The sequence below is a fragment of the Gnatocerus cornutus genome, chromosome 8 (genome assembly GCF_029298725.1).
Source record: "Gnatocerus cornutus isolate USDA-ARS CGAHR chromosome 8, icGnaCorn1.1, whole genome shotgun sequence".
NCBI lineage: Eukaryota > Metazoa > Arthropoda > Insecta > Coleoptera > Tenebrionidae > Gnatocerus > Gnatocerus cornutus.
In genome coordinates this window covers 8016724-8039538 of record NC_142240.1, presented here as the reverse complement: position 1 = coordinate 8039538, position 22815 = coordinate 8016724, and the positions used below count along the sequence as shown (strand labels likewise).

Sequence of the window (22815 nt, the reverse complement as noted above, 5' to 3'; positions counted from 1 at the left end):
GATTTTTGACCAAAAATTGTAACGACCTGTAAGTTCTTCATTTTTAATGACAATATAACCAAATTTGTGGAGTTTACAAGTCTTGCCTGTCTAATTAAAAGTACCGATTTAGAAAAATTTAGATCAAAACGGAGAATATTTAGAAATTTTTATTTGAACAACTGTGAAAATGTCTATATTGTCAACACTGTCGTTTCGTTATTTTTAGTGCGACAGGAACGAAATTTATGCATGTTGTTTCGTTTGTTTGTTTTAGTAATATCACTAATTTGCAAAAATTTAGATCAAAAAGTCGAATTTTTAGAAATTTTCGTTTTAAGACCAAAAAAATGTCACCATTTTTTTAGATTCTGTAATTTCTTTATTTATTTGCGATTTTAACGACATTTGTGGAGATTATCACTCTCGACTGCCTTATTAAGAGTGTCGATTTAGAAAAATTTTGATCGAAAAAGAAATTTTTTAGAAATTTTGATTTCGAAGAGCAAAGAAAAACTTGATTTTTGACCAAAAATTTTAACGAACTGTAAGTTCTTCATTTTTAATGCCACTATAACCAAATTTGTGGAGTTTATAAGTCTTACCAGTCTTCTTAAAAGTACCTATTTAAAAAAATTTAGATCAAAAAGGAGATTTTTTTAGAAATTTTGATTTCGAAGAGCAAAGAAAAACTTTTGATTTTTGACCAAAAATTTTAACGACCTGTAAGTTCTTCATTTTTAATGACAATATAACCAAATTTGTGGAGTTTACAAGTCTTGCCTGTCTAATTAAAAGTACCGATTTAGAAAAATTTAGATCAACAAGGAGAATATTTAGAAATTTTTATTTGAACAACTGTGAAAATGTCTATATTGTCAACACTGTCGTTTCGTTATTTTTAGTGCGACAGAAACGAAATTTATGCAAGTTGTTTCGTTTGTTTGTTTTAGTAATATCACTAATTTGCAAAAATTTATATCAAAAAGTGGAATTTTTAGAAATGTTCGTTTTAGGATCAAAAAATGCCACCAATTTTTTTTAGATCCTGTAATTTCTTTATTTTTTATGCGATTTTAACGACATTAAGGGGAGATTATCACTCTGGACTGCCTTATTAAGAGTGTCGATTTAGAAAAATTTAGACCGAAAAAGAGATTTTTTAGAAATTCTGATTTCGAGGAGCAAAGAAAAACTTTTGATTTTTGACCAAAAATTTTAACGACCTGTAAGTTCTTCAATTTTAATGCCACTATAACCAAATTTGTGGAGTTTACAAGTCTTGCCTGTCTTATTAAAAGTACCGATTTAGAAAAATTTAGATCAACGAGGAGAATGTTTAGAGATTTTTATTTGGACAATTGTGAAAATGTCAATTTTTTCCAGCACTGTAATTTCGTTATTTTTAGTGCGACAGAAACGAAATTTATGCATGTTGTTTCTTTTGTTTGTTTTAGTAATATCACTAATTTGCAAAAATTTAGATCAAAAAGACGAATTTTTAGAAATTTTCGTTTTTTAAGACCAAAAAAAGTCACCATTTTTTTTTAGATCCTGTAATTTCTTTATTTTTTTTGCGATTTTAACGACATTTGTGGAAATTATCGCTCTCGACTGCCTTATTAAGAGTGTCGATTTAGAAAAATTTAGATCGAAAAAGAGATTTTTTAGAAATTTTGATTTCGAAGAGCAAAGAAAAACTTGATTTTTGACCAAAAATTTTAACGAACTGTAAGTTCTTCATTTTTAATGCCACTATAACCAAATTTGTGGAGTTTATAAGTCTTGCCTGTCTTATTAAAAGTACCGATTTAGAAAAATTTAGATCAACAAGGAGAATATTTAGAAATTTTTATTTGGACAACTGTGAAAATGTCAATTTTTTTCAACACTGTAATTTCCTTTTTTTTTTAGTGCGACAGAAACGAAATTTATGCAAATTGTTTCGTTTGTTTGTTTTAGTAATATCACTAATTTGCAAAAATTTAGATCAAAAAGTGGAATTTTTAGAAATTTTCGTTTTAAGACCAAATTTTTTTTAAGAACCTGTAATTTCTTTATTTTTCATGCAATTTTAACGACATTTGTGGAGATTATCACTCTCGACTGCCTTATTAAGAGTGTCGATTTAGAAAAATTTAGACCGAAAAAGAGATTTTTTTAGAAATTCTGATTTCCAGGAGCAAAGAAAAACTTGATTTTTGACCAAAAATTTTAACGACCTGTAAGTTCTACATTTTTACTGCCACTATTACCAAATTTGTGGAGTATATAAGTCTTGCCTGTCTTATTAAATAATCCGATTTAGAAAAATTTAGATCAAAACCGAATTAATAAAGAGTTCATTAGAAAAATCCGAGGGCTGCCGTCTAACTCATCATCATCGTTTCTTCCAACTGCAAAATAAACAACGAACATTTTCATCATTCGCCTTGACATTTGGAATTGTTATCCGAATTCCGACCAAATCTTAAGCGCATTCTTCATGCCTAATCTTTTTTGTTTGCTGGCATGCCTCTCATACTAATTGTGCAGCGATTGCATTTTTCCTCATTTTCTCCAACAAATCATCTAATAATAATCAGTCTGGGATGCCCGAAGCAGAAGTTGACATCTCAATTTATCAGTGCTTGTGACAAGAAAATTATCAACCGTCAAAATTCTTCGATACATTGCGCTCTTCAGGGCATCGTAAAGGTCGCATAAATATCGCACGTTTGACTTTATTAATAATTAAAATTTTGAGAAGCAACCTTTAGACAACATTAAAATTTTGAAAGTTTGCTTAAGGTGCATTTGAACTAACGAGTTTAGTAGTGAAGGGCTCTGGATTGCTTCGGGTGTAAAATCGTCACTTGATTTTATTGCTCATTAACTTATAGAAAATCCAGCGAACTCAAAACGTAAAGTCAATGTCCAGATCGTTGGGAAAATCAGAGAAAAACACTTTTTCTTTATGTAAGTCCATATAGTTATTCTAACTTATGTAATTTTAGACCGGATACCGCTAATTACTTAACTGCAGATCACATTGCATGATTGCAAAATTGCAGAACGCATCCTCGTACATAACAAACGCATTGTGATGCGAATATTAATATTGTCTTTAATTTCTACAAATTTCGCAATTACTTTGCAGTTTAGACTTTCAAACGGGCTAAAATTACCACATTGCCATTATCTGCTAATGCAATTATTATCTATCGATCCTAGAAACCCCACAAATTTCACGTTTCACTTGGAGTACTCTGGCATTTCATAAAAATCTGTTTCGATTCTTTAGATTCTTCAGACGTTGAAGCCCAAAATCGATTTTTCGCGAAAAAAAAATTCCTACTCAAACGATGAAAATTTTTCATTTTTTTATTTTTGGTCATAGCTTGTAAACTATTTGTCCGATCGATCTCAAATTTAGCCAGTAGATAGATTTCGAGCTCCTCTTTAGACTGATGTATATAATTCAAAGCTATTAAACGTCGTTATCATTTTGCAAACATTGTTTGAAAATCATCCTAAAATGACGTTTTCAAAACAGTTTTTGGCCAATCTCTCGTTTATTTATTAAGAAAACTCAACAAATTTGGGTCTTATTTTACGCAGAATGTCACGCTGGATCCAAAAACATGAGAATTTTCAATTTCCGTCAACAAATAACGGAGTTATGGTCGTTTGAAATTTTGGGTTGTCGCCAGAGGGCCAAATTTTTGAAGGTTCAAAACAATTCGTGCTCAATATCTCGGAAACTTTTTTAGATATTGAGATGCGGTTTGCGCCATCGTTTTTCTCGCGATTTTTTACGTGAGAAAAAGTTCTTTGAATTTTCTACAGTCGAAATTTGCAAATTTTCGCAAAAATTCGTGACTAAAACTATGCCAAATTTTTGATATCGATATCTCGCTTATTTTTTAGAGTAAACTTAAGTTATTATACATCAGTGTACGCAGAATTTTCCGCAAATTCCAAATTTGAGATTTAAATTCAGATCCGACAACAAACAACTGAGGTATGACCGATCAAAGCTTCGGAAAGTTGATTTTAATTTTTCCTCATTTTTTTCTAATTTTTAAAGTTGAATATCTCGGAAACTGTTTGAGATATTGAGATGCGGTTTGCGCCATTCTTTTTCTCGGCTCATTTTACGTTAGAACATGTTCTCAAAAGCCCAAAATTCAACAGTCGATTTTTCGCGAAAAAAAAATCCGACTCAAACGATGAAAATTTTTCAATTTTTTTAATATTGGTCATAACTCGTAAACTATTTGTCAGATCGATCTCAAATTTAGCCAGTAGATAGATTTCGAGCTCATCTTTCGACTGATGTATAATTCAAAGCTATTAAACGTCGTTTTCATTTTGCAAACATTGTTTGAAAATCACCCTATAATGACGTCTTCAAAACAGTTTTTGGCCAATGCCTCGTTTATTTATTAAGCAAACTCAACAAATATGGGCTCATTTTACGCAGAATGTCACGCTGGATCTAAAAACATGAGAATTTTCAATTTCCGTCAACAAATAACTGAGTTATGGTCGTTTGAATTTTTGGGTTGTCGCCAAAAGGCCCGCATTTGCTTGATATCTCGGAAACTATTTCAGAAATTGAGATGCGGTTTGCGCCATCGTTTTTCTCGCGATGTTTTACATAAGAAAAAGTTGCAAATTTTTGCAAAAATTCATGACTAAAACTATGCCAAACTTCTGATATCGACATATCGCTTATTTTTTCGAGTAAACTTGAGTTATTATGCTTCAGAGTATGCAGAATTTTTCGTAGATTTCAAATCTGAGATTTAAATTCAGATCCGATTCATTTTTCCTAATTTGTTCGATCGATCTCAAATTTGGCCAGATCTCGAGCTTCTTTTTCGATTTACGAATTTGACCAAAATCATTGGTGCGGGAGAAGCTGGTTGATATTATAAAATGCACATTTTTTTAATAAACAAAAAATTTTTAAAAAATGTATTTTTCTAAACTAAAAAACGCCATTCAAGGCGTTATTCAAATCGCACAATACACGTGAATTCCGTTAAATGTCAGCTCTCGTTCCTCGCGTGCGAATTGTATAGTAAAAGTTGTTTGTTTTAAATACAAAATGCACAGTTAATTGAATAATTAAGACGTTATAATGGCGCATTTTGTGGAACGTCTTAAGGTCGGAGTGTCAAGTGTCGATAATTTCGCGTTCGTTCAGAAACTCGTCTTGCCTTATATGAATCAGCACGGAATTAAAAATCGAATCTTGTCGAGTTCTTGGCCTTATTTCTTCCGCTATAAAACAGTGTCCTACATGCATCCGTTTATAGGTTTTCGATTGAATTTGTTGCGCCTGAACGAGCTGAAAAATGGACATTTTCACGTGGCGACCGCATTTTTAAGCACTCTGGGATAGATTTGTGCAATTTATCACCATTAGTGCAGTTACGCCTTGGAGGAAATGAATGCATTGGTCTACATGCGAGAAAAACGCGAGGACTTCCTTCATTTCAACAGAGGAAGGATTTATTTTTATTTTTTATTGGGCGATGCTCTGGAGGAAATCACTTGTGTTTATCCACGAAGAACAATTACATTCACAGTTCAGCGGCCACGAAGAAACTTTTCACGCCTTTGACATTGATTCCAATCGCGTCCGTTTCTATTAATACCACAGGAAACTATTAACTCTCCTACATGCTGTTTAGTCATATTTTTGCAGCAATTAACAGGTGTTGCCGCTGCGATTCCAATTCCAGCGCTGCAACACCCATAAATTCGGAGAAATTTTCCAACGACAAACTTTAACAAAAACGATAAAGTAACTGTTCCATTGTGAGCGATACAAATCGCCGATAAGTAAAACAACTTAAATAAATTTGAATAATTTAAATACATCCTAGATTCCTACTTTCGCACAATTACACTTTCGCTCGAGTGCGTTTTGATGTAATGCAATTTCCTTCATTGTTTTGGTTAGGTTTCTAAGTGCTTCTTTTTGTTGCAGGGGCTGCCAAAGTGTTCGCTCAAACTGCCGGCTTGGGAGAATATAACTAGCGCCCTGCCTCGATTCCACATCCCAGCCATGCCGGCCGTGCGCTCCAAGCGCGGCTGGTGCGGCTGCCTCCAAGTAAGTACCAAAATATGACCCTAGAATCCACCAGATTCTGGCAGCTGTCAATCACCATCGATACCCCTTTGGCTAGATTGTAAACGTCCAGATATGATTTATGGCAGTTTTGGTCGGTCAAGTGGTAGTAAGAATTTGTCCCCAAATATTTACAGCAAAGAGAAATTGTATTTTTACCCCACCTGATGGTTTCAGACCATTCGTTATTATAAGTTAATAGGGGCTATTCTGTATCGAGTTTGTTGTATGTCATTTTGTGATTTTCACAACTGTCATCGAGAGAAACGAAACTAATGAGAATGACAAATCGTAAATAATATTTAAAAAAATATTTGAACAATGTATAAACGTAACTAGAAACTTGAAACGCGTTTTTTGGTCATTTTGGTTCAACATTAATATTTCAAAGATAATAAAATGCAAACTTATTTATTACCAAAACGTGCAGTTTTTTACTTAGTTTAATTTATTATAAGTCGGTAAATTATTTGCGAACATTACTTTGTTGATATCTTTTTAAAAACATTTAAGGCGAGTGCCAAGACATTTTTCTTATGGAGAATCCCATGTAAAGTATCGTCTAAATATTTCGCTTATTTTTTCATGTATCAGTTTCGTTCTTATTCTCAACTGCTTGTATTCATATTTTCTTCTAAAACTAAGAATGAAACATTGGAAAAAACATTTAATTTAAAAGTTAAAGGACTTGAAAATTCGATAATTTAGGGGTACTTTTACGAATAGAAGTTTATGTCCGATTTTTGTGAATTTTTAAACTTAGAATTAGTAAAGAATACTTTCAAAATCACTTTCCCGCTAAATTTAAATCGATATCATTAAAATTGGTCTAGTTATGAGTGAGATAAACCAAAAATTTTTCAATCGAAGCTCTGAGCTTTGCAGATAATTTACGACTAGGTTGATTTATAAGCGAACCCTCATTTGCGGTTTCTTGACCAGCTTTGGAAGTTGTAAATCAAGGGATTTCTTCTAAAATTTTTACCTGCTTGTTTCGCACAGAGGATAATAAAATGGTTACAATTAGAAGAGCGTTATTAAAAGTGCTAATAAGTACAAGCACATCGAAGTTTCATAATGCTTGATGTATGAAATTATAGAAACAACTATGTAGTATGAAAATTCATTTAATTTATAGTCATGTTTTCAACTAAAGTCTTTCAATGACACACGAATTAATTTCTCGACTACTTCACGGTGTTGGACGTAAAATTTAGAAAATGAAATTTAATAAAATAGTAATTTATTTATATTTTTCTTGTTACATATTTTATTATTTATGTTTATTTTTTTCTTATTTCACTAAAATTTAAAAGTTCATCAATGAATAAAAAATGTTGAAGGAAACAAAATTGTTTTGAATGGTATGACTCTATGGAGCGACCTGACCGGATGCAATTTACCTGATGTTTGCAATATTGGATTAGAGTTTATCTAAGAAACTGACCGGAGTTTTACTAGGTGATGACAATTTCTTTCATTTTGCCGCCGGCCGGTTCAACTTTTACTGAAAAACCCACTAAATCTTGTTCCATTGAGAACAATATAAATTTTTTTTCGGAGAATAAAAAGGTTGACTTCTGGTAACTAGAAAAAAAATGGAACATACATTGTAAATTCAAATCATAATTGGTATTACCAAATCCAAGGGCAGTTAAGAATAACACGAAAAAAAATGTGTATTCTGGGTGTTTGGTTTGGACAAGAAAGTGATATAAAATATGAATATATTTATAAAGACACAACTTTTTGGAAAAAAAAATGGAACCAAAATTGATTAAGTTTTATTTTGATCACATGTTGCTGGAATTAATTGACTCTAGGAAACAAAGATTGTCTATTCCGATCCGCCGTCATTGAGTTTGTGTTACCTATGTACTAGTTAATTGTCAATATTGTAAATAAGTACCTATTATGTAAATACCACTTTTCTTATAAATACTTACTAACATGTACATATTATACACATTATTATACTATGTATTTTGTATCTTTTGAGTATACCTTCATACCAAATACGTATCTATTTGGAAACAAATAAAATTAAACATAAAACAGATAAGTTTAGTTTTTTTTAGAAAATTTCTGTTTGGCATTCTAATATTAAATAATACTTTGATCTATTTTGAACAACGTACTGATGTACGTACAATTTTAAAATAAAAGTTTTTTATTCATATTATTTTACCCATGAAAAAGTATTTCTACCAGACAGAGACAAAATAAGCATTTATTATTTTACAATCACTTTACGATAGCACAGTAAGGGGTGTTGTAAACTGAGGTACCGCTTGACAACCTTCCCGATGTGACAGCTCAGCTCGAATTCTGATCAGCGACGAGTCTTGGCACTCGCCTTAAATAAGCGTCTAAAATGCATTTCTGTAATTTTTAAAACATGACCAAGTCGCTATCCATCGTGTAGAGTTTTTAAATAAAAATCTAATGTCAAAATGCATTTTGTACTAATTACAACATAATATTATTATTATAAATTGTTTACTATAATCAAAGGGCTTTATTTGAATAATCGGAACAATTTTAATCATAAATTATTTATTCGACGAAGAAAATGACTCGCTTGAATTGCTCAATTAAATTAAATGTTTTATCAGAATATACAAATTCATTCAATAATATTTAAAGTAACTTCAAATTTCATCTCATACATGTGGTTTCTTTGTTATCAAAGATTTACCAAATGCATCAAATTTGATGTCATTGCATTTTAAGAATTCAACAAAATTCATCTTATTTCGTAACATTTATTAAATAATCTCGAAACCAACTGTTAAAGTGAATCTAAAAGCACCAAAGGATGATCTCGGCTTGGCCTTTAAAATAAGCAGCTTCGGTTAAAATTTTAACGGACTTCGGTGATACAGAATAGGAATTTTACTTTAAGGGACCTTTAAAGTTTTAACACACCTTCAAATTTAATAGACTCGATACAGAATAGCCCCTATTATGAAAGAAAATTTTAAACTCAGTGGATCGCGCTAAAATTACGGCGCCAAATTTAAAATTCAATTTTAAATTTTCTTTAAATTTTGGTTCAAAAACGATGCCTAATTGAAAATAGAAAAAAAATGTAAAAAGCAAAAACTATTTGAACACAATATGGAACGTGTGGCGCACCTGCAATATTAACGATAAAAATTGCCTAAAAAATTAAATTTTGTTTTTGTTAAAAAGTTGAAGTGCTTCAACATGTAGATATTTCTAAGAAATATTACACACATCTATAAATAATTAGCAAATTTCACTACTAAAAAAATCCATTGTAAATAATTAAAGACTATTTTTTGAATTTTCTGTGAAGGGCCATTGTTTGCTGTTATAATATAAAAATTTGCAACTGCGAATGCTTGAACATTTGAACATTGCTCAGAACATTTCGACATAGGGAAGTCAGTTTTTCGATTTTCACCAAATTTTCAATTTGAATTAAAAACTTCATTTGGTTTCTTTAAACAGGGTCGATTTGCCATTTTGATCTAACAAGCTAAAATAGGAGTATATTTTTTAATTTTTACATCACAAGTTGTATTTTTTCATTAAAAATATAGATAAAAATGTTTCATGTTTGATTTGTCGGCAAATATCCTTTAGATCTAAATAATCTCAGGTATAAGTAATTTTCTAGGATTATTCAGTCACAATATTGTCGAAAAAAGAGATGATTTTCCCCGTTTTTAAAAGAATCATTTTGTATCCAAGAATACAGGGTCCACCCCCAAAATCGTCTTTAATTTTGAAGATAAATTTTTGAAAATTTGCGTAGGCTCATAGTTGACAAAGCTCTAGAAGCTCACCAAAAAATTTGTTTTTTATCACAGTTTGTTTGGCGTCGCGCCGTCTAAGAAGTGAGTATAATTTTTAGCGATTTTTGAGATTTTGCTGAAATATTCGCGAATTTAAAATTTTTCAACATAACTGTTATACAAATTTTTGAGTTTTTATTTTAAATCTAATCCAAATTCTGTTTAAAATTTGCGAAAAAAACGCTTTCAAAATTATGACGGCGCAATGGCAAACTACGTTTACACCAAAATTTCACAAGTGTGATTTGATATCATTTGTGACACAAGATGTTGACAGATGGGTGTAAACGTACTTTCCATTTTTGACGTAATGAAATTGAAAACTAACTTGATAAAACGACATTTTTTCCTCCAATTTTGAATACAATTTGCCTTAAATCTAAAATGACAACTGAGATATTTTTAACACATTTATATTGAAAAATAAATAAATTAGAGGTTGATTTCACAAACCCTCACGATTAGCTACAAATTGCATTTTTAAGGCGTCGCGACGCCGAAACTATCGGTGATAAAAAACGAATTTTTCCGTCAGCTTCTAGAGCTTTGTCAGCTATGAGCGTATGCAGATTTTCAAAATTTTCTCTATAAAATTAAAGACGATTTTGGGGGTGGACACAAGTGTTGCCGGACCTTGTAAAACTAATCTCAATCATAAGACATAAGCACTCAGGTAATTTGTTCAAAAGTTTACCACAAAACCAAACGGATTTTTTATGCATATTCTAAGTAATAAAATGTTGACACAGTTAGGATGTTTTAGCTCACAAAAAGATAAAATTAAAGACACTTTATGATTTTTGAGTAACAAATGAAATAGAAATTAAAATCCGCTGGCAGACAGTATTTTGTTCAAACTCAGAATCCTGAAAATGTTAGAATCTTAAAATTTTTAATTTGCTTATGTACATTTTCTAAAGGCAATAACATAGGAATTTCCTGAAGGTAAATTAAATCTTCAAAATATTTGAAAGATTAGTTTAATTAAATTATTATGTAAACCGATCCAGAATTACATAAGTGACTTTTTAATTAATTATACTTATTCAAATGAATGGTCTCTTTCAACATATCCATCTCTACATTGTTTGAATGGAAAAAAGTACCTAAATTTGGTTTATTTCGCATATTTAACTAACTTCTAATAGCTGGTCATAAATTACCAGAATGCAGACAAAATTTCAATCAAGAATTTTAAAATTGGCATAGCTCATTTATTTATAAATAAATTAGATCGCTGTTTTTGCATATCAATTCACAATTTGGAAATCTAGACGTTATCCGGAGTCGACTTTTTTTTAATTTTTCTTTTAGTTACGGCTGTACTGGAAATTTGGGTTGCTAAGAACAAACATCAAGTTAATTTATAGGTGAATAAACGTCTTTTTGGGATTTTTGCCCCAGATAATGTCTAGAAAATATTTTGGACATTTCATTCGTTTTTGTTTCATATCGATATCTTTCATAGTAACGAAGATATAATTTTTTGAAATTAGCACTGAATATCCATAAGAGCAAAACGGGTCGCCTCCTCTTAAATTTACAAAAAAACTAATCTAAGGAGCGATCTTAATTCATATTTTAATTGGAAATCCAATTCCTGGTTGTTAGTTCCGGAATATAAATCAACAGCGCGCTATTTCAGCAACGCCTCTTCTGATTTGTTACTAAAAGAGCCTCGGAATTTCGATTCTGTCGGTTGAGTATCAAATTTTGTTGCTTTTTCAATTTCTGTAAATATTTTGAGAAATTCTTATCTCTACATTTAAATAAGAAGGAAATAGATACTCAGAATCTTTAATTCAAAACTTCTAACCTGGCGCATCCACCATTTTTGCAATATTTTCAAAAATCTGTTTTATTAAATCCCCTGAATATTTAAGGAGCTTTTAGTTATTTTTTCATACGATCGAAATTCAGAGTACTTTCAGAGTCTTTTACCTCTTGGCACAGAAACCTTTCTTCGCTAACTGCTTTTCATTTTTGCCATTGTTTCTCTTTTCGAAAAAAGCATTACAGGTCGACATTATTAATTTGACACTACGACACACTTAATTAATTAAATCCACATTTTTGCAAAATCACGAAGTAAAGTTAACTGTTAATTTAAAAACATGAATGAATCCCGCAAAAACAATAATTTCTAATAAGTGAAAATTGTACTGATCGGATCGTGAAAGATAAAATTAGCATCTTGTACAAGCATGATCGTGTCCAATTTTAGAATTAAGTCATTATCAACATTCTCGTCATCATAATTGCAGTCCGATTACCGGTATTACCGGCTTAATTGCGGCTTGAAGCTCGAATTTAGCTAACAATGTTATTTGCATATGTGCAAATTTGTATCTGCGATTTCTTCGCCCTGACCTGTGTCACTGCAGGTCATATCGTGCCATTTGTGAAATGTCAAAGCGGCTTAATCCATAAACACACTTTTCTGTAGGAAATGGGTTATGCTAATTAAATGTCGCACTTTTTCTATTTTATGAAAATTGAATTTCCATCGGCATGGTTTTAATCTGGGAAACAATATGAAAGCGTGTGCTCATCAGAGAGAATGCCTAATGAAGCCGAAGGATAATTAATGCAAATCGCCGAGTTAAGATAACGCGGCTGAATTCTGGAATAATTTAACATGTGTTGATGTGTGAAGTAATCTTTCGCAAACTAAAATTGATGTGAATCATTTTGAGTAAATGTTTGAGTAGAAAGGATCAGACAAATATGTTTTTCAAGCAGAAACGGGTGAAGTGGTTTTAAAATACGCGAATATTAGCGTGATGCTTTCACCTTCTTCACATTCTAGAAGTACGATTTTTTCACCTGAAAAAATAACATACCGTTATAGAAATATCAATCAACAACTCCGATATAAATTTCCATTTTAAAGTCAATCTCATAAAAATACGACTGCATTTCTGACGCCCGTTAGCTGCGTCAGTACAATTTAAATATGTCCTTGTTTGCACTAGCATTTGCGGCGATCTTGAACTTAGCACAGAAAAGCACGTGTTGTTATCAGTCGCCCTTAACTATTGCAAAAACAAGTGGAAAAACTTGATTGTCGCAATATAACGGTATTTAAGAATCAACGGCTCATTAAAAACTTGTAATTGTAGTCATAAACCGGCATAACGAAGTCAAGTATGAAATGATAGTATTTAATGAGTGTAAAACCGCAATAAGTGGAAATGAGGGCGTTTTTCAAAAGGTCAAAAAAACAAAAAAATTTCAATAATTTTGCATTTTGACAAAATTAGTTAGGTGAAGATCTAGCTTATTTGTAAAGCAGACTTACATTATTATAGCGCTACTCATTTTACGCAGAATTTCGCGCAGATTTCAAATTCGGGTTCAAAATCCACATACGATAATAACTAACTGAGTTATGGTTGTTTAAATTTTTGGATTGTGCATCTTTAGTTCCAAAATTTTCAAAATCTCCGAAACTACCACAGATAGAAAGATTCGGTCTTCGCCAAGGTTTTTCTCGTGACTTATGGTATAGAATCTGCTTTCGGATATCCAAAATTCGATTGTCGATTTAAAAAAAAAATAAAAATCCGACTTAAACGATGAAAAAAATTTAATTTTACTTGTTCTAATGAGCTGAAAATTGGGCAGACGATTGACTTTGAACTGCTCTGTCGATTGATACATAACTCTTTAAAATCCAGCTGAAACGATGAAAAAATTGATTTTTTTTTTATGACCGCCTGTCTTAAACCACTTGTGTTATCGATCTGATATTTGGACAGACGATAGACTCTAAAATGCTCTTTCAATTGATACATAACCCAAAAACATTAAACGTCGTTTTTCGCCCTGCAAAAGTTTCTTGAAAATCACCCCAAAATTACCTCCTAAAAACCTATTTCGGTCAATATCTATTTTATTAGTGCAACAAATTTTGATGATTTCGTGCATATTTCAGCTGTTTTCTTGTAATTCAGTCGTTGAATCTTAATAAAAATTGGTGGTTTTGTAGATTTCGAGCTCTTCTTTGCGAATTCAAGCCAGAAAACGGCGAAAATCAGCGAGAATTCGTCGTTTAGCATCAAAATAAGTGGATTTCTCTAAGAATTTTGATGATTTCGTGCAGATTTCTGCTGTTTTCTTGCAATTCAGCTGTTGAATCTTGATAAAAATTGGTGGTTTTGTAGATTTCTAGCTGTTCTTTGCAAATCCAAGCCAGAAAACGGTGAAAATCAGCGAGAAATCGTAGTTTAGCATCGAAATAAGCGGATTTCTCTAAGAATTTTGATGATTTCGTGCAGATTTCTGCTGTTTTCTTGCAATTCAGCCATTGAACCTTGATAAAAATTGGTGATTTTGTAGATTTCCCGCTCTTCTTTACAAATCCAAGCCAGAAAACGGCGAAAATCAGCGAGAAATCGTCGTTTGGCATCAAAATAAGCGGATTTCTCTAAGAATTTTGATAATTTCGTGCAGATTTCTGCTGTTTTCGTTCAAGTTAGCCGTTGAACCTTGATAAAAATTGGTGGTTTTGTAGATTTCGAGCTCTTCTTTACAAATCCAAGCCAGAAAACGGCGAAAATCAGCGGAAAATCGTCGTTTTGCATCAAAATAAGCGGATTTCTCTAAAAATTTGGATGATTTCGTGCAGATTTCTGCTGTTTTCGTTCAAGTTAGCCGTTGAATCTTGATAAAAATTGGTGGTTTTGTAGATTTCGAGCTCTTCTTTGCGAATTGAAGCCAGAAAACGGCGAAAATCAGCGAGAATTCGTCGTTTAGCATCAAAATAAGTGGATTTCTCTAAGAATTTTGATGATTTCGTGCAGATTTCTGCTGTTTTCGTTCAAGTTAGCCGTTGAATCTTGATAAAAATTGGTGGTTTTGTAGATTTCGAGCTCTTCTTTACAAATCCAAGCCAGAAAACGGCGAAAATCAGCGGAAAATCGTCGTTTTGCATCAAAATAAGCGGATTTCTCTAAAAATTTTGATGATTTCGTGCAAATTTCTGCTGTTTTCGTTCAAGTTAGCCGTTGAATCTTGATAAAAATTGGTGGTTTTGTAGATTTCGAGCTCTTCTTTGCGAATTCAAGCCAGAAAACGGCGAAAATCAGCGAGAATTCGTCGTTTAGCATCAAAAAAAGTGGATTTCTCTAAGAATTTTGATGATTTCGTGCAGATTTCTGCTGTTTTCGTTCAAGTTAGCCGTTGAATCTTGATAAAAATTGGTGGTTTTGTAGATTTCGAGCTCTTCTTTACAAATCCAAGCCAGAAAACGGCGAAAATCAGCGAAAAATCGTCGTTTTGCATCGAAATAAGCGGATTTCTCTAAGAATTTTGATGATTTCGTGCAGGTTTCTGCTGTTTTCGTTCAAGTTAGCCGTTGAACCTTGATAAAAATTGGTGGTTTTGTAGATTTCGAGCTCTTCTTTACAAATCCAAGCCAGAAAACGGCGAAAATCAGCGGAAAATCGTCGTTTTGCATCAAAATAAGCGGATTTCTCTAAAAATTTTGATGATTTCGTGCAGATTTCTGCTGTTTCGTTCAAGTTAGCCGTTGAATCTTGATAAAAATTGGTGGTTTTGTAGATTTCGAGCTCTTCTTTGCGAATTCAAGCCAGAAAACGGCGAAAATCAGCGAGAATTCGTCGTTTAGCATCAAAAAAAGTGGATTTCTCTAAGAATTTTGATGATTTCGTGCAGATTTCTGCTGTTTTCGTTCAAGTTAGCCGTTGAATCTTGATAAAAATTGGTGGTTTTGTAGATTTCGAGCTCTTCTTTACAAATCCAAGCCAGAAAACGGCGAAAATCAGCGAAAAATCGTCGTTTTGCATCGAAATAAGCGGATTTCTCTAAGAATTTTGATGATTTCGTGCAGGTTTCTGCTGTTTTCGTTCAAGTTACCCGTTGAATCTTGATAAAAATTGGTAGTTTTGTAGATTTCGAGCACTTCTTTGCAAATCCAAGCCAGAAAACGGTGAAAATCAGCGAGAAATCGTAGTTTAGCATCGAAATAAGCGGATTTATTTAAGAATTTTGATGATTTCGTGCAGATTTCTGGTGTTTTCTTGCAATTCAGCCGTTGAATCTTGATAAAAATTGGTAGTTTTGTAGATTTCGAGCTCTTCTTTGCGAATTCAAGTCAGGAAACAGCGAAAATCAGCGAGAAATCGTCGTTTTGCATTGAAATAAGTGGATTTCTCTAAGAATTTTGATAATTTCGTGCAGATTTCTGCTGTTTTCGTTCAAGTTAGCCGTTGAATCTTGATAAAAATGGGTGGTTTTGTAGATTTCGAGCTGATCTTTGCAAATCCAAGCCAGAAAACGGCGAAAATCTGCGCAAAATCGTCGTTTTGCATCAAAATAAGCGGATTTCTCTAAAAATTTTGATGATTTCGTGCAAATTTCTGCTGTTTTCGTTCAAGTTAGCCGTTGAATCTTGATAAAAATTGGTGGTTTTGTAGATTTCGAGCTCTTCTTTGCGAATTCAAGCCAGAAAACGGCGAAAATCAGCGAGAAATCGTTGTTTTGCATCAAAATAAGCGGATTTCTCTAAAAATTTTGATGATTTCGTGCAAATTTCTGCTGTTTTCGTTCAAGTTAGCCGTTGAATCTTGATAAAAATTGGTGGTTTTGTAGATTTCGAGCTCTTCTTTACAAATCCAAGCCAGAAAACGGCGAAAATCTGCGCAAAATCGTCGTTTTGCATCAAAATAAGCGGATTTCTCTAAAAATTTTGATGATTTCGTGCAGATTTCTGCTGTTTTCGTTCAAGTTAGCCGTTGAATCTTGATAAAAATTGGTGGTTTTGTAGATTTCGAGCTCTTCTTTACAAATCCAAGCCAGAAAACGGCGAAAATCAGCGGAAAATCGTCGTTTTGCATCAAAATAAGCGGATTTCTCTAAAAATTTTGATGATTTCGTGCAGATTTCTGCTGTTTTCGTTCAAGTTAGCCGTTGAATCTTGATAAAAATTGGTGGTTTTGTAGATTTCGAGCTCTTCTTTCCGAATTCAAGCCAGAAAACGGCGAAAATCAGCGAGAATTCGTCGTTTAGCATCAAAATAAGTGGATTTCTCTAAGAATTTTGATAATTTCGTGCAGATTTCTGCTGTTTTCGTTCAAGTTAGCCGTTGAATCTTGATAAAAATTGGTGGTTTTGTAGATTTCGAGCTCTTCTTTGCGAATTCAAGTCAGGAAACAGCGAAAATCAGCGAGAATTCGTCGTTTAGCATCAAAAAAAGTGGATTTCTCTAAGAATTTTGATGATTTCGTGCAGATTTCTGCTGTTTTCTTGCAATTCAGCCGTTGAACCTTGATAAAAATTGGTGATTTTGTAGATTTTCCGCTCTTCTTTACAAATCCAAGCCAGAAAACGGCGAAAATCAGCGAAAAATCGTCGTTTTGCATCGAAATAAGCGGATTTCTCTAAGAATTTTGATGATTTCGTGCAGATTTCTGCTATTTTCTTGCAATTCAGCCGTATGTGGCGCTCATTTTTAGAATTTTGCGTTGAATTCAAATCCGATTTCAAAATTCTCGAACTTCAAAAAATAATTGCTTATCTCGGAATTCGTTTTTCCGGTACTTTTTTGTTTCATTTTTGCAGAATTTCACGCAAATTCCAAATACGGGCTCTAAATCCACACCCGACAATAAATAACTCAGTTATTACCGTTTAAGTTTTGGATAGTAAATTTTTACTTTCAAAATTTTTATTGCACAATAATGTATCTAAAACTAGCGAAAGATGCAGGTTTTGTCGTTTTTTTTCTCGCGTTTTTCTCCCTTAGAGTCCGCTCTCAGATATTCAAAATTTGATAGCCGACAGCTTAAACTATTTTGGCCAATATCTTGTTTATTAGTGAAGCAAACTTACGTTGGTGGCGATCATTTTGCGCAGAATTGTGCGATTAATTCAAAATCGGGCTCAAAATTTTAGTATGACAAGAAATAACTAAGTTATGGCAAAATTTTTAAAAGATCGGAAATATTGATGCTCTCGTATTTTGTTTGTTAAGATTCTGCTCTCACATTTTCCGCAATTCAAAATGTTTTTTTTTTTTTCGAAAAAAGAATTTCCTGTCTAAATCTATATAAATCTACATCGGTCGATATCTTGCTTATTTTTGGAACAACCTTGAATTATAGGGCACAAATAACAAATAACTGAGTTATGGCTGATTAAAGTAGCGGCTTGTCGCCAGAGGGCCAAAATTTTAAAGGTGAACTCATTTCTGGGTACATTTGGAACTTTGGTTCTTTCAAACAATAATTTTTTTACAATCTGTCTTTTGTAATTTGGCAAATCTAACAAACAAGTTTGAAGTAATACATAATTTTCACAAATTTCAAGGCTGTATTCCAATTAAAAACTAATATCTAATTGGAATTCTCTCAAAAAAAATTATCCTGCTGGTTTAGCTTGATTTCCTGCAATTTTTTGGGATTTTGTACTCTAGAATTCTTTTAACAGTGGCCATGATTCCTTGAGATTCTGAAAATTATTCTGTATGTCAATAAAATTTAATTTTTATTTACTTGTTGCTTTTAAGTTTCTCCGTTTTTTACGTAATTCGATTTAAATATTTAGCAAACCCGGCAATCAAAAATCTGTTTAACATCACGTGTAGCATTTATGTTAAAAACCAAATTACAATGTAATTATAATAAAATAACAGTCTAAAAATAAATTACAGATTCAAATTCCCTTCAGTCAGACTTTCGCAAAATTAATCCGCCGAATTGCGTGTCCAGAAGATTGCTTTTAGCATATAATTATTTAAATATTGTTTAAATTTGGCATTTTCGATTGCATAAAGCAATTCAATTTTTTATAGTTCACTAATTCTGGCTATAATTAAACGAAAAAATCTCATTTATAGATCAAATACCGACCTGAATTAATTACTCGCCCAAATTCCAATCGCCAATAATTAGTTTTCTTAATTGGACAGCACCATGATCGGCTTACACTTGTTGTAATTTTAATTTGCCAATCGGTTATTGTTCGAAAGTAACTTCCTCAATTAGACCCAAGGCTATCAGAGTTCTAAAAATCCGCATACAATTACTACATCACACCCAAATTAGATTTGTTTTCGATTCAGATGCAATTTTAATGCCTGGCACAAAAATAGAAATCACGCGACTTTACCACGAGTTTCTTAAAAGGTAAAAGCACCGCCAAAATGGAGAAAGTCATACGAATAAATAAACAGCGAGTGCCTTGAGGGGCGCTCTAATTATAACTTTCAGGGGGAAAATGAGCGTCAGGACGCATTTCAACCTTGACACTGAAATTTTCGTTCGCTGAAAAACCGCCCTGAAGGACTGCGCGCTATCTTCTCTCGGGTTCAACCACAAATTACGGTAGAATTCCGATGTTTTTATCATAACACAGAGAAATAAACAGCTTCAGGCACCAACATATTATAATCTATCATCGGAGAATGCAGCCGGTTACTTTCTCATCTCGTTTTTTCTCCTACGTAGAATAGTATGATTTAATCTTGAAATATTGTCGGTGTGGTATTTTTCTTCTTCTTCAACTTGTTACTGTGCGTAATCGCGTAATTGTTTAAGAGCCTTGAATCCGATTCCTGTAACTCAAATGTACGACATTTTTATTGTTTATGCAAGGTTTTGCTTTATATCGTTCGATTATTATTGTGACCTTTGATGCATATCATCGTGATGGATTCTTGGGAATTTTAGGGAACGCCTCTTTCGAGTTCTTTTTTATTTCATTAGCCTTGAGATTAAAAGAAAGTTACAAAGGTGCGAGGTATTCAATAGAGATTTGTCAGGAAATTATTGTTTGGAATGATTTTTAAAAATTCATAGTTCCACGTGCTGAAAAAATCGTGTTTTAGCGTCTTATCTGAGTCATCAAAGGATCTAGAAGAACAAATAAAATTTAAATTCTTTTGCGTAAATTATCAAACAATTAATTAACATTAATCGCTTGTTAACCTACTTTATAAATAATAAACAAATATGCAAAATGAGTGGCATGCAAAACTTTCACGATTACAAAACTACGCAGGTATGCCCCCATTGCCCCCATACAATATTTAGAATTTTCAAAAATTTTAATGATTTCGTCAGTTTCGCTGATTTCAATTTTAAATTTACAGTAATTCTACGTTTTATAAAATTCAGAAATTTTATGATTATAAGATTCCACAACTCAAAAATTCAAAATTTTTCCAAAATGCCTTGTTTTTTCAATTTTATCCTGTTGTAAATTTACTTATTTCTCATAACTTTGCTTAAATGCTAAATTCCTTTATACATTTTAGAATTACAGTGATTCAAACTTTTTTTTAAATCTTATAATAATTCCAAAACTAAACAATCTAAAAATTGTCCAAAATTCTTTAATTTTTTTTTTAAATTTTTTAATTTTAAAAATTTTTTTATAAAATTTATCCATTTTAATTGATTTTAATTTCAAATAATGGTACATTTTTCCAAATTAACAAACTTTACAATTATTAAATTCTACAACCCAAAAAATCAAAAAATTTCGAAAATATCCTGTTTTTTAATTTAATCTTGGTGTAAATTTTCTAAATTCCAATTTTTTTATAAATTAATTAAATTAATGTTGTCAGCTTAATTCTTTTTCATTTTAGAACTACAATAATTCGAAAATTTTCCAAAATTCAAAAATTTTAAAATCTAAAAAAACTAAAAAACCGTTTTGCCTATGTAAATTTTCAAATTTCCAAATATTTTCTAAAATTTGTGAGAAATGTCAATAATTCTATCGTTTCCAGAATTCAAAAATATTACCAATACAAAACAAAAATTTTCCAAAATTTAGTAGATTTTCCAAAATTTATTTTTTTCTGATTGACAATTTAACCTACATTTTAAGAAATTTCTCGTATTTTATTGAACCCGCTCTTACATTTTCCAAAATTTAACACTTTAAAGATTTTATATTAATTCCAAAACTAAACAATCTAAAAATTGTCCAAAATTCTATAGATTTTTTCAGTTTATTCCATTCTAATTTTTTAAATTTCAGAGATTTTATATAACAGAATCTTGCTAGAAAAAATTAATAAATATATTTCCAATATTTAGATTGTAGGCCGTTTTGCCTTTTTTGCAAATTTTTGAATTTACAACAATTTTATAAATTTTAGCCATTTCAATTGATTTTAATTTCAAATAATTGTACATTTTTCAAAATTAACAAACTTTATAATTATAAAATTCCACAACTCGAAAATTCAAAAAATTTCCAAAATATCCTGTTTTTTTAAATTTAATCTTGGTGTAAATTTTCTAAATTCCAATTTTTTTAGAAATTAATTAAATTAATGTTGTCAGCTTAATTCTTTTTCATTTTAGAACTACAATAATTCGAAAATTTTCCAAAATTCAAAAATTTTAAAATCTAAAAAAACTAAAAAACCGTTTTGCCTATGTAAATTTTCAAATTTTCAAATATTTTCTAAAATTTGTGAGAAATGTCAATAATTCTATCGTTTCCAGAATTCAAAAATATTACCATTACAAAACAAAAATTTTCCAAAATTTAGTAGATTTTCCAAAATTTATTTTTTTCTGATTGACAATTTAACCTAAATTTTAAGAAAACGACAGATTGAAAAATGCGATCTTTCTCGTATTTTATTGAACCCGCTCTTACATTTTCCAAAATTTAACACTTTAAAGATTTTATATTAATTCCAAAACTAAACAATCTAAAAATTGTCCAAAATTCTATAGATTTTTTCAGTTTATTCCATTCTAATTTTTTAAATTTCACATTTTATATAACAGAATCTTGCTAGAAAAAATTAATAAATATATTTCCAATATTTAGATTGTAGGCCGTTTTGCCTTTATTGCAAATTTTTGAATTTCCAACAATTTTATAAATTTTAGCCATTTCAATTGATTTTAATTTCAAATAATTGTACATTTTTCAAAATTAACAAACTATAATTATAAAATTCCACAACTCGAAAATTCAAAAAATTTCCAAAATATCTTGTTTATTTTAATTTAATCTTGTAAATTTTCTAAATTCCAATGTTTTTATAAATTAATGTTAAGCTTAATTCTTTTTCATTTTAGAACTACAATAATTCAAAAATTTTACAAAATTAAGAAATTTGAAAGTCTAAAAAAACTAAAAAGCTTTTACCGTTTTGCCTATGCAAATTTTCAAATTTCCAAATACATATTTTTTAAATTTGGTGAACTCCATTACTTTTAATTTTAGAATGTCAATAATTCTATCGTTTCCAGAATTCAAAAATATTCCAATTACAAAACTCAAAAATTTTCCAAAATTTAGTAGATTTTGTCAGTATGGACCTATCTAATTTTCAAAATTTCAAAAATTAATTTTTTTTCTAATTGACAATTCTAAATTCTAAGAAATCAACGACAGATTGAAAAATGCGATCTTTCTCGTATTTTATTGAACTTGCTGTTATTACATTTTCCAAAATTCAACCCTTTTAAGATTTTATATTAATTCCAAAACTAAACAATCTAAAAATTGTCTAAAATTCTATAATTTTTTCAGTTTATTCCATTCTAATTTTTTTAATTTCAGACATTTTATATAACAGAATCTTGCTAGAAAAAATTAATAAATATATTTCCAATATTTAGATTGTAGGCCGTTTTGCCTTTATTGCAAATTTTTGAATTTCCAACAATTTTATAAATTTTAGCCATTTCAATTTATTTTAATTTCAAATAATTGTACATTTTTCAAAATTAACAAACTTTATAATTATAAAATTCCACAACTCGAAAATTCAAAAAATTTCCAAAATATCTTGTTTTTTTTTAATTTAATCTTGTAAATTTTCTAAATTCCAATGTTTTTATAAATTAATGTTAAGCTTAATTCTTTTTCATTTTAGAACTACAATAA

The 22815-nt window shown here is 30.9% G+C and overlaps 1 protein-coding gene across 4 annotated transcripts in view; it reads left to right on the top strand.

Moving 5' to 3' along the window:
• Positions 1-22815, top strand: part of DAAM (disheveled-associated activator of morphogenesis-like protein) — a 91508-nt gene that overhangs the window by 60360 nt on the left and 8333 nt on the right. For all 4 annotated transcript variants that reach the window (XM_088042714.1, XM_088042715.1, XM_088042713.1 and 1 more), the window contains exon 2: positions 5963-6085. In XM_088042714.1, the coding sequence (XP_087898840.1) occupies positions 6041-6085 (45 nt within the window). In that variant the 5' untranslated portion in view covers positions 5963-6040. The remainder of the gene's footprint in view (positions 1-5962; positions 6086-22815) is intronic.